Source organism: Podarcis gaigeae (assembly GCF_964106915.1).
Source record: "Podarcis gaigeae genome assembly, chromosome: 13".
Taxonomy (NCBI): domain Eukaryota; kingdom Metazoa; phylum Chordata; class Lepidosauria; order Squamata; family Lacertidae; genus Podarcis; species Podarcis gaigeae.
The window spans coordinates 43,637,248-43,654,060 of NC_139689.1; the positions used below are offsets into that span (position 1 = coordinate 43,637,248).

Consider the following 16,813-nt stretch of genomic DNA (forward strand, 5'->3'; position numbering starts at 1 on the left):
TTGGCTATCCCTTCTTTAACATCAGCCTTGAAGGTCCTCCTTGTATACCTGTCAGTGCATCAGTTTGGCTGGAGTGGGCATGGCCTTTTCACCAGTAGCCCCACCCGCCAAAATGAAATTGCGTCCCAGGTGAGATGTGGGTGGCTCTTTCTTTGCAGGCCCTTAAGCAGACATTCAAGACTTGTCAATTACAGATGCCTTTTTGATGTGCCCCTATACAGGGCTTGAGGGAGTCTTTTGCTAATATGGCTTGTTTTTATGTCCTGAAAGACCTACGTACATTGGCTCCCAGTATGTTTCCAGGCACAATTCAAAGTGTTGGTGCTGACCTTTAAAGCCCTAAACGACCTCGGTCCAGTATATCTGAAGGAGCGTCTCCTCCCCCATCGTTCTGCCTGGACACTGAGATCCAGCGCCAAGGGCCTTCTGGCGGTTCCCTCATTGCGAGAAGTGAGGTTACAGGGAACCAGATAGAGGGCCTTCTCGGTAGTGGCACCCACCCTGTGGAACACCCTCCCACCAGATGTCAAAGAAATAATCAACTATCTGACTTTAAGAAGACATATGAAGGCAGCCCAGTTTAGGGAAGCTTTTAATATTTGATGAATTATTGTATTTTAATATTTTGCTAGAAGCCGCCCAGAGTGGCTGGGGAAACCCAGCCCGACGGGCGGAGTATAAATAATAAATTATTCTTCTTCTTATATTATTATGATGTAGTAGGACGACTTAGTAAGTTGGCTTGCTCTTACTAACGACTTAGTAAGTTGGCTTGCGTTGTACTGCATCTTAATACTGTACGGAAGCAGCCTTTGCCATTACCGTGAAAAGTGGCTCATAAATATCGAAAATAAATATGTCTTTTCCCAACTGACTGTGTGCCTTCAAGGTCTCGGGCAGAGGCTGTTTCCAAGTTCTTTTCCATGGCAAATGGCAAAGAACGAACCCGGGACTTCCTACATGGGGAGAAAAAAATGCCCTTGCCTGGAGATTTTGCATTCTATTGCCTTAATTTCTCATCCCTCCTTTTGGCTCTTAGTTCTGAAATCCACAAAGTGTTTGTGTGCCTAGGAAGACAGCCCTCCCATGGCTGATCGTGCTGCTGCTCTTGAGAAGTTTCTCTTCCCATCACCACTTTGTTTTCCCTTGTGCAGACATTTTTTGGCAATGTGAACGCAAGCGGTGTGGCCCTTCACAACCTACATCACCCCATCCTGGCTCGGTACCTCCGCATCATCCCTGTGGCCTGGAATCCACATGGTTCCATTGGCTTACGCGTGGGCCTTTACGGCTGCTACTACCGTAAGTGCTTCAAGCTGGGAATGTCAACTTCTCTTTCATTGATTTCATTTAATTTTTATTTCCCCACCCTGAGATTTATGTGCAGCGCCGCTCTCTTGTGATAAAAATCCCAAAGCGGTTTACGAAAAGGATAAAGCAGTAGCATTATCAGTAAAAAATAGTTTAACAAACTCTATTTATAACATTCAGAAATACAGTGGTACCTCGGGTTACAGACTCCGCTAACCCAGAAATAGTACCTCAGGTTAAGAACTTTACCTCAGGATGAGAACAGAAATCGTGCGGCGGCGGCAGGAGGCCCCATTAGCTAAAGTGGTACCTCAGGTTAAGAACAGTTTCAGGTGAAGAACGGACCTCCGGAATGAATTAAGTTCTTAACCCGAGGTACCACTGTATCAACAATAAGCCAAAAAACAAATTAAAACACATGCTAACATTCCACGGCATTCTAAAAACAACTGCTTCACAGAAACGTGAAATACTTGGATGCTATTTATACCTTCCAAGTAAAAGAAGATTTGTGGGAGACACCCTGAAAATATCTGTAGTGTGTTATCTTTCTATTCAGATTACAGTGGTACCTCGCAAGACGAATGCCTCATAAGACGAAAAACTCGCAAGACGAAAGAGTTTTTCGTTTTTTGAGTTGCTTCGCAAGACGAATTTCCCTATGGGCTTGCTTTGCAAGACAAAAACGTCTTGCGAGTTTGTTTCCTTTTCTTAAAACCATTAATACCCAGGGAATCCGTGCTTCGCAAGACGAAAAAACTCGCAGAACGAATTAATTTCGTCTTGCGAGGTACCACTGTATTTTACTTTGGGCTCTGAAATTCCTGCATTAGGGCAATACATTTGTTAATACATTTTGAACATGCCCAGTGTTTTTATTTGCCTTGATCGATATGTTTTCCTAATAGGCAGTGCTTTTCATTGAAAAAAATGAATGAGGTGCTGGTATTCATATCTTAATCCAAGTGTTGTGGGTGCCAGCACAATTTTTTTTTCTTTTAAAAACTTTTTTTATTCAAAATTAAAACAAAACATATTATCCGGAAACCTATCATCCTTATTTCCTCCCCTCCCTCCCCCACCCTTCCACACAACCCCCCCCCAGCTTCCCTCAGTTCCAGTCTCTGATTTCTCTAAGAATGCTGTTTTCTGCATGTTACACAGTTGTATAGATCCTCAAACTATTTAGCTGATTATCATCACAAAATAGTTACCCGTAGCAGCAAAGACACAGAGAGGTGACAGTATTGTGTACCAGTGAGTACTCTCACAAAAAACAGTGTTTGAGATTACGGACCAACATGACTCCCTTTTACTTTTTTACATTAACAAAAAAATCCATAATCATAGCACATACTCAAAATAAAAACTTGTGGAGAAGCAGTTTGGAAATTGATTGGCCCCCACAATCATTGGTTAAAAGAGGAAAATATGGTGCATGTATTGGTTTGTTTGTTTTTTCTTAGCAAACTGGGCGGGGAGGGGGAAGAGGGTGATTTTCCAGATGTCTTCAAGGTGTGACATATTTAGGGCTGAGGAGACAGATCTAGATAATATGGGGATAAAATGGGGGAGCGGAAGGTATTCAGGAAATTAATGGAACCTGAGATGTAAATATAGCTTAGTAACTGAGGCACTGACTCTTAGTATTGATCAGGAGTCACATGCAAGCAAACTTTGCATCAGCCAAGGTCCTGTTGGTCTAATTTGGGACATTGGCAACGGACTGGCTACTATTGTACTGTCGTACTTGGAAAGAGGGGAACGTGGGTGGTGCTGTGGGTTAAACCACAGAGCCTAGGGCTTGTCGATAAGAAGGTCGGCGATTCGAATCCCCGCGACGGGGTGAGCTCCCATTGCTGAGTCCCTGCTCCTGCCCACCTAGCAGTTTCAAAGCATGTCAAAGTGCAAGTAGATAAATAGGTACCACTCCAGCGGGAAGGTAAACGGCATTTCCATGCGCTGCTCTGGATCGCCAGAAACGGCTTAGTCATGCTGGCCACATGACCTGGAAGCTGTACGCCGGCTCCCTCAGCAAGTAAAGCGAGATGAGCGCTGCAACCCCAGAGTCGGCCACGACTGGACCTAATGGTCAGGGGTCCCTTTACCTTTACTTGGAAAGGAGACTTGACTGGAAGCAGCTGTGCAACTGCTTTGCTCCTCTTCCCCGCAGAGTCTGACGTCTTATATTTCGATGGCGATGATGCCATCGCCTACAAGTTCCGCACCAGAACAGTCCGTACCGTCCAAGACATGCTTGGGTTCAACTTCAAGACGATGGAACGCGAGGGGATCTTAATGTACGCGGCGGGGGCCCAGGGCGACTACATCAGCCTGGAACTTCAGCAGGCCCAACTGGTCTTCAGCATAAGCCTTGGTGAGCTTGGGGGGGGGGGGGGGAAGCATGCAAGTCCCAACTCTGAGATAGGCAACGTGGTGCCCTCCAGCTGTTGTTGGGCTCCAAGTCCCATCATCCCTGACCGTTGACCACACTGGTGTGAGTTGGTGACAAGCTGCGAAGGCTTGATTGGGTACCTGGGTGGAGATCTGCAGTTGTGACATAACTCATTTATGAATATCCTTGATTAACGTGAGAGTAAACAACCGATAACAACAACAACAACAATTATATTTTTTATACCCTGCCCATCTGGTTGGGTTGCTTCCAACACATATAAAAACATAATATAACATCAATATAACATCAAATATTTAAAACTTCCCCATACAGGGCTGTCTTCAGATGTCTTCTAAAAGTTGTGTAGTTCTTTAACTTCTTGACATCTAATGGGTGGGCATTCCAGTATACCTGAAGGAGCATCTTCACGCCCATCGTTCAGCCCAGACACTGAGATCCAGCGCCGAGGGCCTTCTGGCGGTTCCCTCACTGCAAGAAGTGAGGTTACAGGGAACCAGGCAGAGGGCCTTCTTGGCAGTAGCACCCACCCTGTGGAACGCCCTCACATCAGATATAAAGGAAATAAACAACTATTTGACATTTACAAGACATCTGGAGGCAGCCCTGTTTATTTAAGTTTTTAAGGATTGATGTTTCAATGTAATTTTAATCTTTTGTTGGAAGCCGCCCAAAGTGGCTGGGGAAACCCAGTCAGGTGGGCAGGGTATAGATAATATATTATTATTATTATTATTATTATTATTATTATTATTATTATTATTACTACTTCTGCTACTACTACAGAAGCACAGTGAAGGGATAACATTAATCAAGGCAGTCAAACTCATAGCAATGCATGTAGATGTTTCAGGGTGCTGAGATTTAAGATTTCGTTTAGCAGACCTCTCCTGTGAAGCTTTCTGGCAGAGGTGTTGCAGTTTGCAACGTCTGCATGCAAGACTTTGGCAGCTGAGCCCGCTAAGCAGCTCAGGCTAAGCAGAGATGATCTTGAGCTCAAATGACATAAAGTTGATAGACTTTCATCTTTAAATGTGAGCACCGCATTTGCATGTGAAATGGGGGTATTTGTGAGAGAGATTTAAAGGGCATGCGAATGGGTGGATGGGGGCACGCCAAACCTTTCTGCTGCCCTTCATCCCCAAGCTTCCATCTCCCCAGATACTTTTATCTCAGCTAAACTCTTGATAACGAAAGTGAGCTTAGCTGGGAGAAAGCGTCTGCGGAGGATAAGGCTGGCTGGAGTAAGGGCCCCACACTTCTTTGACCCTTCAAAATTTGCAACCCACATCTGCCACACCTGTGAATAGACACAAGATAACATCTGTGGTAAAATGGTAAAGGGACGCAGGTGGCGCTGTGGGTTAAACCACAGAGCCTAGGACTTCCCGATCAGAAGGTTGGCGGTTCGAATCCCCGTGACGGGGTGAGCTCCCGTTGCTCGGTCCCTGCTCCTGCCAACCTAGCAGTTTGAAAGCACGTCAGAGTGCAAGTAGATAAATAGGTACCGCTCCGGCGGGAAGGTAAACGGCGTTTCTGTGCGCTGCTCTGGTTTGCCAGAAGCAGCTTAGTCATGCCAGTCACATGACCTGGCTCCCTCAGCCAATAAAGTGCAATCCCAGAGTCGGCCACGACTGGACCTAATGGTCAGGGGTGCCTTTACCTAATACCAGTGGTACCTTGGTTTTCCGAGCGTCTCGGAAGCCAAACATTTCGGTTTTCGAACGCCGAAAACCTGGAAGTAAATGTTTCTGTTTTCGAACGTGCATCAGAAGTCGAGCGACTCCCGCTGTGTTATTTTTCCAAATTTCTCTATTGAAAATGCCAACTGCCCTTTGTGCCTCAGTTGCCGAACTTTTCGGAAGTCAAATGGTGTTCCAGAATGGATTATGTTAGACAACCGAGGTACCGCTGTTTCTGTAAACAAACAATAAACATCCCCCAAAATGGCAAAAGTAGTTTCTTTCCCAAATAGGTCTTATCTTAGGCAATAGCAAACGCAGTAAACAAAGAGTTCCCTTGTAATATGTCAGCAGTTCAGTGGTCATGTCTTCTCTTTCCAAAATAGATTTTATCTCGAACAATGGCAAACTTGGTAATAAATGGTCCACTTGTAATATATCAGTGGTTCAGTGCTCGGACGTTGTTCCGGTAACCTGGCGTTTCATCGCTAAAGAGCTTAGTCATCGAGCTTTGTATTAAATAGTGTACAAGAGAAGACCTAATTCAACCTAGAGGCCACTAGAGCATAGACAACAGAAGTTAGGCTATCCCTATCCAGATAGAGGCACAGCTGAGCCACTAGCCAAAGCTGATGGAAGGCACTCCACATCCCTGAGACTGCCTGAGCCTCAAGCAACAGCAAAGGATCCCGGAGGACCACTCAAGCTATCTTATCTGCTCCTTCAGAGGGAGTGTAGGGAACCACCCACTAACAGTCTTAGCTGGATTGAACTTCAGTTTATCGGCTTTCATCCAGGCCGTTACCAAGGCAAGACTGCAGTCCATCACACATCCACTGCCACACCTGCAGATATTAAATTAATAGAATACTGTAATATATTGTTATATTATTGGTCTATTATTGTATTAACTTTTCCTTAGTTCACTGACTGATTTGATTTTGTATCCTGCTCTTCCTCCCCCAAAAGCCCAGGGTGGCAAACAAATAATGCTGTTTAAAAAGGAAACAAAAAAAACATGACAATTAATGATAATGTAAATAATAATAAAAAATCAGTTTAAAATGCCCTAAAAGCTGTTGGATCAGTTTAAAAAGTCCTTCGATTCAGAGATCTGCAGGTTTCCTGGAACAGAGTTCTCCAGCCACCCAAATTCCTGAGTTGCAGCTTCAGAAATGACCTTTTGCTCAGTTTTCTGGGAATTTTATTTCAGCACATAAAAACAGCATTCTTTGCCTGTTTTCTTCCCATGGCTCACCAAATAACCAAGGCCAAAAGTTGGATTTTAGAGGGCCACTGAAAGAACTCGAATGACTTGGCTCTGTTCTTCTGCGGACAATATCTCCCGCATCCTGTTTACATGCTGTTTCTGCTCTCCAGGCAACAGCTCACTAAACATGAGCGGAGGGGAGACGATTATGAAACTGGGAAGCCTCTTGGATGACCAACACTGGCACCAAGTTCGCATCGACCGCTACAGGCGATTTGTCAATTTCAGCTTGGACGGGGAGGTCTTGCAGTACCGCCTTAACGGAGAGTTTGATCAGCTTGACCTGGACAAAGAGGTGATTGGGATGGCATGGTGGGCAACTGCTCACAGCTCTGCCAGGGGTTTACACTTGCAATGCCCTGATTGGAGATTTTAAATTGAAGCCCCAAACTGAACCCTGCTTTTCTCCCTTTCTCCGTGGCAGTGGTACCTTTCAGTATTTCCCAGCCTTACATATTTGATCCTCTCTGGGTTTCCTTGACTTCTGCAGATCTTCTTTGGGGGAATAATGAACTATGAGAAGCAGCGCCTTGTCTATCGGCCAAACTTCCGTGGCTGCATGGAAAACATTGCCTACAATTTGGTCTATATCAGCAACTTGGCAAGACGCCGTAAACCGTCTATTAGGATTGAGGTGAGGATGAACGTGTTACTGTGGTCTGCAAAAATAGAGAGAGAGAACTTTGTTTAGTTGCTCCTGACTCTGTTGTAGATGTTTGCTAAGACTGCAGAAGCAGCTTTGTTGTTGTTTAGTCGTTCAGTCATGTCCGACTCTTCGTGGCCCTATGGACCAGAGCACGCCAGGCACTCCTGTCTTCCACTGCCTCCCGCAGTTTGGTCAAACTCATGCTGGTAGCTTCGAGAACACTGTCCCACCATCTCATCCTCTGTCGTCCCCTTCTCCTTGTGCCCTCCATCTTTCCCAACATCAGGGTCTTTTCCAGGGAGTCTTCTCTTCTCATGAGGGGGGCAAAGTATTGGAGCCTCAGCTTCAGGATCTGTCCTTCCAGTGAGCACTCAGGGCTGATTTCCTTCAGAATGGAGACTCTCAAGAGTCTCCTCCAGCACCATAATAGTCCAAATGTAGGCCTCTTCGGCTTACACTTATTCTATTATGAGGCTTGCATTGACCATGCAGCCCTCTGCACTTCTGTTATTTTCTCTCTCTAGTAAATTCAGAAGCAAGTAGACTTTTATAGAGATGCCTGCATATTCAGCCCCCAGACATATTTTCCTCTGGGTCTGCTGCCCATCAGCTGTTCAGTGAGGAGCAACTGAGAGAGAAAAGGACAATGTTGTATAAAGTGTATGGCTGCAGCTCATTTTTCTGTAAGAAGAGCTGCTTCAGGAAGATAAAAATAGCAGGGATAATGCCAGAAAGGTGGACCCTTATTCCTTGCTGAATGTTGCATGTATTTTGTGATTGCACATTTGCAATTTTGGGTGATGCCGTTGCATATTGAAGTTTGAGGTTCTGAACAGCTGAGAAGTAGGGCTTGCAGTTGACCTTATTGACATTTTCCCAGCCTGTATTTTGTTAGCCCCAAAATGGAAAATAAGGCAGGTCCCAACCAAAGAAGATTGGCAACTTAAATTGACAAAATATGCACAACTTGTAGACTTAACATATATAATATGAGAACAAGAAGAACATACATTTAAAGAAGATTAGAAAACATTTCTTGAATATATGGAAAATAATTGTGCACAGCTGAAAACGCTGGCAGCATTAAGATAAATTCAACAGTGTAACAGTTTTGGTGGATGCAATGATGGCAAACCGGTTGGTATAATTTTTGTAAAATAATCAGGGGTATAAGATATGTAAAATGAACCACGGAAAGAGAAGAAGGGAAGTCATGGATACCTTAAGTATGTAAAATGTTTATCTGAAACTGTAAAACATATAATTTACCGTATTTTTCGCTCTATAGGATGCACTTTTCCCCTCCCAAAATTAAGGGGAAATGTGTGTGCATCCTATGGAGCGAATGCAGGCTCCTTGGCTTCAGCGATAGCAACGCGAAGCCTCCAAAGTGCAGAGGGAGCGCTCCCTCCGCACTCCGGAGGCTTAAGGGATAGCCGCCTGAAGCCTTCGGAGTGCAGCGCGAGTTCCTGCTGCACTCCGGAGGCTTCAGGTTCCTTTCGCTGAAGCCAGGAGAGCAAGACTCTCCTGGCTTCAGCAGAGAGGGAGAGCTGTGCAGCGCCCCTTCAGCGAAGCAGGAGGAGAAATGGAAGGGGCTCCATTTCTCCTGCCACTTCGCTGAAGGGGCGCTGAGCAGAGAGGGGGAGATATTTTTTTCTTGTTCTCCCCCTCTAAAACAAGATGCATCCTATGGTCTGGTGCATCCTATAGAGCGAAAAATACGGTAATAAAAATCCTATTAAAAAAAGGAAAGAAATTTGAAGGAATGAGAACACTGAGTGGAGTTACGCCTCTGTTTCCACCTACTTCTGAGGCTACTTCAGGCCCTGCCCTGTTCTTAGCACCAAAAACATGATAACATTAATTTTATTCCATAAGAAGCCAGAGATTTGCAGCCTGCAGAGTTGTGTGCCTGTTAATAAGTCCATCTGCTGCACAGTGCAATCACAGGAGCATATGGCCCTGCTGTGATGGAACAGCAACCAAGCCACCTCCTTAGCTGTCTCCTCCTTCGTTTCAGGGCCACTTGGGCGACTACTGTCGAGACAACCTCTTGTTCCCCTTCACCTTTGCCGGGGTCAACAACTTCTTGCAGGTGCCCGGGTACCCGCGGCGCAATCAGCTGGCTGTCAGCTTCAGCTTCCGCACCTGGGATGTTGTGGGGCTGCTCATGTACACGTCCTTTGCAGATGACCTGGGCTGGCTCGAGATGGTGCTGAGCGATGGGCAGATCAACGTGACCATCGCTCAGCCGAAAACCAAAACGAAGACCAAGAAGCTGGAGTTTGCGGCAGGTATGAGGAGGGGACGGAGGAGGGACGGTTTTCTTCTACAGTGGTGCCTTGGTTCTCGAACGGCTTAGTAGTTGAACAACTTGGAACCCGAACGCTGCAAATCCAGAAGTAAGTGTTCCGGTTTGCGAACCTTTTTCGGAAGCCGAACGTGCTCCGTTTTGAGTGCCACACTTCCGATCCGAGTGTTACGCTGAGATCTGTCTGTTTTTGCTATTTATTTTGCATTTTTGTTTTTGCGGCTTTCTTTTGTTTTCTTGACTGTGTGGAATCCAGTTCAGTTACTGATGGATTGATTGTGTGACTACAGTACATTGTTTATTGTTTTCATTTTACGAATCGGTGGTCTCCTTAGATAGTAAAATTCATGTTAAATTGCTGTTTTAGGGGTTGTTTTTAAAAGACTGGAACGGATTAGTCCCTTTTGCATTACTTGCTATGGGAAAGTGTGCCTTGGTTTTGGAACGCTTTGGTTTTGGAACAGAATTCCTGAATAGATTAAGTTTGAGAACCAAGGTACCACTGTAATTGTTTTGAGGTGAAACTTTAAAATGCCTGCCCTGGAGGCAAAACAGAGGAATGCAACCTGGCATGCCATTTGGGTTTGTTTTTCTTTTAAAAATTATGCATTCTGTTGCATCGGAGGTAGCAGATATTTCATTGAGGGCTTTGGTGGCCCTAGATGTGGGGACCCATGGCTCTAACATGAGGAGTCTGAGGAGTCTTATTCCCTTGTGTCCCTCCACCCACAGGATATCGCCTGAATGATGGCTTCTGGCATTCGGTGGCCTTGATGGTGCGCGAAACCATGGCCGTCATCACCATCGATGACCAGAATGACGCCAGCTTCCGCGTTGACAGAGACATTCAGCTGCGCACGGGGAACCAGTACTTCTTTGGAGGTGGGTTCTGGGTTGGTTAAAGGGGGAACTGGTCGTTTTTTCCCCAAGAGGGTGGGCTGATGGTTGGTTAAGTAATAGGCAGCCGTCAGGCTTCGTGGAATCCTATCCCTCTCATGTAGCAGCCAAGAAGAAGAGAAACAATAAAAGTTCTTACCAAGTAGTTTATTCAATAGTCACAGAGAGACACAAAGGAATGTGGTCTCCCCTAGATAATGGCATTGCTCCAAGTAAAGTCCCACCCCCTACGTCTCTCCTATTCTATGTCACCCCTGCGCTGGCTAATCTGAGCTTTCTGCCTCTGAGCCTTTTTGTTCTTCTACCCTCAATGCTCGTCTGGTCCTGGGAGAGGGGGGTCAGGAATGCTTTCCAAGGACACTGAGTTTGTCAGCTGTCTCTCCCCTGGTGCTCCTCCCTCAATATTTCCCAGCTTCTCCCCTCTGCAGCCCCTGAACTATGACCTTCTGCAAACCACTGTTCTAAATCTATAATGTCCTCTTGTTCTCGGGAAGGTTTGGGAGAAGGAGCAGTGACCCCCACCATTCCTCCTCAGTCCAGCCCCTGACAGCAGCAAGCTCTATGGGTGCACGGGAGCTGCCTGCTGATGTACTGGTTTTGAGAACAACTATTAAGGGAGGCACCTGAGAAGAGATGGGGAGGCAGCCAGGCACATGTTTTGTAAGCTGCCCTGAGTTACCTTGGGAAAAGAGTGAACCATACATTTAATAAATAATAAAAACGAAAAGAGGAACAAACGGCTCAGTCGTTTTAAGCCATTTTAATCTAGGTGCAAATTGAAGTTTGAAGGTGTTGGAATGAGGCCTAGCTAAATCTCACAGTCACGGAAAGGAGGAGCGTAGACTAAGGAGGACTGTTCTAGAAATGGGGGCTAGTCATCAGTGCCATCAACTCCAAAGTAAAAAGAACAGGACAGAAGAAGCCCCAAAGCAAAATGCATTGCAAACTAAATGTACAATAGTAAAGGTAAAGGGAACCCTGACCATTAGGTCCAGGCGCGGATGACTCTAATTGGCTTTGTTGGCCGAGGGAGCCGATGTACAGCTTCCGGATCATGTGGCCAGCATGAATAAGCTGCTTCTGGCAAACCAGAGCAGCACACGGAAACACTGTTTACCTTCCCGCTGGAGTGGTACCTATTTATCTACTTGCACTTTGACGTGCTTTCGAACTCTTAGGTGGGCAGGAGCAGGGACCGAGCAACGGGAGCTCACCCCGTCGCGGGGATTCGAACCGCCGACCTTCTGATCAGCAAGCCTTAGGCTCTGTGGTTTAACCCAGAGCGCCACCCACATCCCACATATAATACACAGGGCATCACGTTATTTCCTCATCCAATCAACTTTTTTGTTTCTGTTTCGTGAAATGTAACTGAGGAATTTCCCCCTTCCTTTTGGTTGATGGTCGCTGCGTCTTTCCTAGGCTGCCCCAAGCCAGCCTCTCGTACCGGCTGTGCGTCCAACCAAACGGCCTTCCATGGGTGCATGCAGATGGTCAGCGTGGACCGGCAGCCCATCGAGTTAGATATGGTCCGCCTGCACCGGCTCGGCAAGTACTTTGAGGTGTACTTCAACGTGTGTGGCATCACAGACAGGTACGCTTGCCGGAGTGGCGATTCTGGCCTGGGCAGAAGATGGTGGCTTTGGCTGGCAAGAGCAGGGGATGAGATCTAGCTGGTTCTTCCTGCTGTGTGTTTGGGCCAAGCCTATAGAAATAGCATGGTAGGAACCAGGGGATGCTCTGAGAATGTACAGGGTCTGGCTCCAGGTCAGTGCTTGCATGGGAGATGCCCGGAAAGCTCACTCACACTACATTTAATTTTTAATTCTTTTAAATTTATTGTAGGTTTTCAACTATATGATATTATTGTATTGTATTGTATTGTATTGTATTGTATTGTATTGTATTGTATTGTATTGTATTGTAGTGTGGTGTGGTGTATTATTTATACATACCCCGCCCATTTGGCTGGGTTTCCCCAGCCACTCTGGGCGGCTTCCAACAAAAGATTAAAAACACATTGAAACATCAGACATTAAAAACTTCCCTAAACATAGACCATTAAATTTAATAGGCCATTAAATTCAAACTAAACTAAAAAGAATAATAAAAAAACAAACAGAAAAAACTAGAGAAAAAGAAAGATACTTGAATAGTAACCCTTATATGCTCCTCATAAAATTATAAATATATCTATGTAGGCCTCAGAGAGTTTAATCTTCCTGCCTCCCACCTGGGAGAACTTCTCCTTCTTGAGTCTCCCACTCTGAGAAAAACCACTCTGGCCTGCCTCTCATAATAGGCTCCTTCCTCTTCTCTCTGTAGCTCCCTTACTATGTTTTCTTGAAGGCAGGCAAGATGCAGACTTCCTTGTCCAGATGGAGGAGAAATGTTTTTGCATCCTTCAATCTGGTCTCGGCAAGCTTTTGGGGACGCATGGGAAAAATGGTTCATGCTGGACTCAGAAGGTGCATCTTGTCTGCTATGCCTACTCCTTTTTTAAAAAAAAAATAATATTTATTAACAGTTTAAAGAGTACAGAAAAAAGCAAAAAAATTAAACAAAACAATACAATACAATACAAAAACAAAGACACTACATAACAATAACACTAAAACATTGACAAAACAAAATAAAAAAATTCCTTCCAGTAGCACCTTAAAGACCAACTAAGTTAGTTCTTGGTATGAGCTTACGTGTGCATGCACACTTCTTCAGATACACGTTGAAAACATTGAATTAACAAAACAAAAACAATTTAAAACACATCCAATAGTTTCAATATCTTATCTTTCATTCACTTGTTTCAACGACCTCCTCACACCTCCCTTTTTGTATTCCACTTCAATTACTGTTTCAGCAATTCCTTTCCATCTTCCTCTGTTTTCTGTCCTGTAATTTTTCTTAACATGTTCTAACCTTATTTTTTTCCCTTTAATACATTAATAATCTATTTGTACTTAGTTCCTTATAACATTTCTACTAAAGCCATATAACTTCATTCCATGCTATGCCTACTCCCGTTCCTCAGGAAAGGGCTTGAAAATAACCTAGCAGATGTCATAGCACCAGTTTATAGAGATCGGAGCTTTTGCTCTCAAAAAAACACAGTTATTTTTTGATCGCCTCCATCTCAAAGAACCTTCGAGGGTGGGGAAAGGACCATCTAAAATTTTCATGAAAGTGGAGGAAAAGGTTAAGGAACTTGGGGGAAACACACAGATTCTTAATAAAAAAATGGAGAGGATATATTGATTTAATAGTATCCTTCCTAACTCACGCTTGTGAGTCAGCAGCAGCAGCAGATTGCATTCTCCACTATATATACCAGGAAGCTAGTTGGTAGATTCGTTTGAATCTCTTTACTTAAGCAATCCTATGTGGCTTTGTTCAGCTTGGGTTTGGTTCCTGGTAAGTCCCCTTTTATCCCTCCCAAAAAAGAATAAAGATACAACAGTCTCCTTTTAAAAGTAATATGAAGTTTACTCACATTCAGTTCACGTTTGGATCCCTGAAGGTAGGCTTTAGCTTAGAGTTACAGTAGAGGGTTTGACTTCATCCCATATGGGAATGAGCCCATGTGCTGGTGGCTGAGAGCCAGCAGACAGCAAAATACTTCAGTATCAAGAGGAAGAAGAAGGGAGGTGTCTGCGTAACCAGCCCCTTTTATGGGGTCTCCCAGGATCACACCCACCAACCTGGTCACACGCAGGGGGAGGACGCTCCAGACCAGGTGTGACAGGAAGTCCTCCTGGCTGTGGAGTAACACCCTTCTGTGTGTCCACTCTGGGCAAACAGGAAGTGTTGTACTTGACTGCTTGTGTTACATACCACAAATGGGGCAAATGCCCCTGAAGAAAGCTAGCCCAGGGTGTTCAGTAGCCAGTATCTGGGGGTGGGAGAATTGAAAATCTTGAATGGAGATGGAATGGGGTCTTCTGGAAGGAACGCAAACTGGCAGAAGTGTGCCACACTGCCATGTTACATTGCAGGTCCCACTGCAGGAGACTGGCAGTGCCATCATACTTTAATGTTGTAAACCGCCCTGTGATCTTTCAATAAAGGGCCGCACGTAAATTTAATACCGTATTTTTTGCTCTATAAGATTCACTTTTTCCCTCCTAAAAAGTATGGGGAAACGTGTGTGTGTCTTATGGAGAGAATGCAGGCTGCGCAGCTATCCCAGAAGCCAGAACAGCAAGAGGGATGGCTGCTTTCGCTGCGCAGTGATCCCTCTTGTTGTTCTGGCTTCTGAGATTCAGAATATTTTTTTTCTTGTTTTCCTCCTCCAAAAACTAGGTGCATCTTATGGTCTGGTGCGTGTTAAAGAGCGAAAAATACGGTAACTAATATTAATGATCACAATCATGCCGTGCCTATGAGCTTACTGTGGGTATTGGCTTTGCCAAAGGTGAAGTCAAGAGTGCCAGGCTAGAGAGGTACCTCAAGGCAGTTTTCGATGTTTCAGGAGTGGCAGCTGTCTGTGTGTGAGGCACAGCCCTTGCTAACAAACTAGAAAAGAGATGGTTGCTTGCTTGCTTGCTTGAATTTATATTCCGCTCTGTATCTGGAGGTCTCAGGACAGCTCACAGAACACAAAACCACAAAATATATATACAAAATAAAAACAGCAATCCAATTACCACCCCAACCATGTTTTAAAAGGGCATTGGATGCCAATCAAATCCACCAGAGGCCTGGTTAAAAAGGAACGTTTTTGCCGGGCACCTAAAGGTGTATAATGAAGACGCCAGGCGAACTTCCCTGGGGAGAGCATTCCACAGATGGGGAGCCGCTGCAGAGAAGGCCCCGTTCTCATGTTGCCACCCTCTAGACCTCTTGAGAGGGAGGCTTGGATCCCTGCTGCGATGGGAAGCCCCTTTCTCTGGTGTCAGCTTGCTTCCCATGTCATGCCAGGTGCACTCCCAACATGTGCGAACATGGTAGCCGCTGCATCCAGTCCTGGGATGACTTCACCTGCATCTGCGACTTGACGGGCTACAAGGGGGAGACCTGCCACACACGTGAGGCCCTGAGGATGGGGAGGGGAAGGGAGAGCTTGAGGTGCTGACCACACGAGCGCTGACCACTCACTTCCTTCTTAAACCTTGCAGCCGTTTACAAGGAAAGCTGCGAGGCCTACCGACTCAGCGGCAAAGTGTCTGGAAACTACACCATTGACCCGGACGGCAGTGGGCCCCTGAAACCTTTTTACGTCTACTGTGATATTCGAGGTATGGGGGAAATGTGTGGGATACTGGTCTTTATCAGGGGGCGTTCAGTGCAGGGTAGAATAGGCACAGCGGTGAAAAGAAAAGGGAGCCTTGGAGTTTATGCAGAGAGCAGAGCCATCGTCCCTGAGCAAAACGAGCGAGACTCTACCAATATATTATTTAGATGCCCAAGCAGCCCAGGCATTGTGCCAAAACTGTTGAAAGAGAATATGTCAGAACCTGAAAGCTTTACAATAGAAATCTTCAGCTTGTAATCTAAATTTTGCAAAGGGGTAGTGTATCATTTTTATGTGCTGAATATCGGCAAGCAACGCCCTTTCCTTTCCTGGAACGCTGCTTTTCTGTGTTGTTGCTGATTTATGGAATGTGGCATCGCATGAAAAAGCATTACCGGTTGTATTTTGCTGCTCTTCTAAATAGCAACAAGTGTTGCGGCGGAGAGCGCTTTAAAAAATAGCAAATGGAAAAGGCAAGAAGCATAATGGAGGTGAGAGGTGTCAGGGACTGGCTGGACGGAAGAGGGGTGGTGGGAGCCCCAAGGGAAATCCCAGAGGAGGAAGAATCAGAGCCCGGGGATTGGTGGTGGGACACTGAGGAGAGATCAGAGGGAGAATTGGATGCTGAAGGGGCAACGGGGTTTAGTGAGCAGGAAGAGCCGGTGACAGGGAGCAGTTCAGACTCAGAGGATGAAGCAGAGGAGGGGGGTTCAAGAGGCTGCTGAAGAATCCAGGGAGTCTCCCTCTTCAGCTGCGACAAGCTCCCCTCCCCGCTGGTCTCCAAGAACGCGCAGGATAATGAAGAGAGCAGAACAGAGGCTAGAGGTGTGCAGATGCAGTTTGAGACTGCTTGGGAAACATCTGGGAGAGGAGGAGCCTTAGACGGGGTGGAGGGCAGGGGCTTTCAGTCCTGGCAACTGCTCTGGCAAGACCTACTGGGAATTGTTGCTGAGTTGTATGCCGTATCCTTGAATAAGGAGATAGTTTCATGGGCAATTGCCTCTGCCTGTCTGTACTGAGCTACATCAACTTGAACCTTGATGAGTTGTG

General features: G+C 45.6%; 1 protein-coding gene across 1 annotated transcript in view; it reads left to right on the forward strand.

Annotated features, from left to right (window-relative positions):
• Nucleotides 1-16,813, forward strand: part of CNTNAP1 (contactin associated protein 1) — a 42,419-nt gene that overhangs the window by 6,784 nt on the left and 18,822 nt on the right. The window contains exons 4-12 of the mRNA XM_083709049.1: nucleotides 1,155-1,302; nucleotides 3,485-3,688; nucleotides 6,790-6,974; nucleotides 7,170-7,313; nucleotides 9,346-9,619; nucleotides 10,369-10,518; nucleotides 11,956-12,127; nucleotides 15,451-15,557; nucleotides 15,648-15,767. Coding sequence (XP_083565175.1) covers nucleotides 1,155-1,302; nucleotides 3,485-3,688; nucleotides 6,790-6,974; nucleotides 7,170-7,313; nucleotides 9,346-9,619; nucleotides 10,369-10,518; nucleotides 11,956-12,127; nucleotides 15,451-15,557; nucleotides 15,648-15,767 — 1,504 coding nt within the window. The remainder of the gene's footprint in view (nucleotides 1-1,154; nucleotides 1,303-3,484; nucleotides 3,689-6,789; nucleotides 6,975-7,169; nucleotides 7,314-9,345; nucleotides 9,620-10,368; nucleotides 10,519-11,955; nucleotides 12,128-15,450; nucleotides 15,558-15,647; nucleotides 15,768-16,813) is intronic.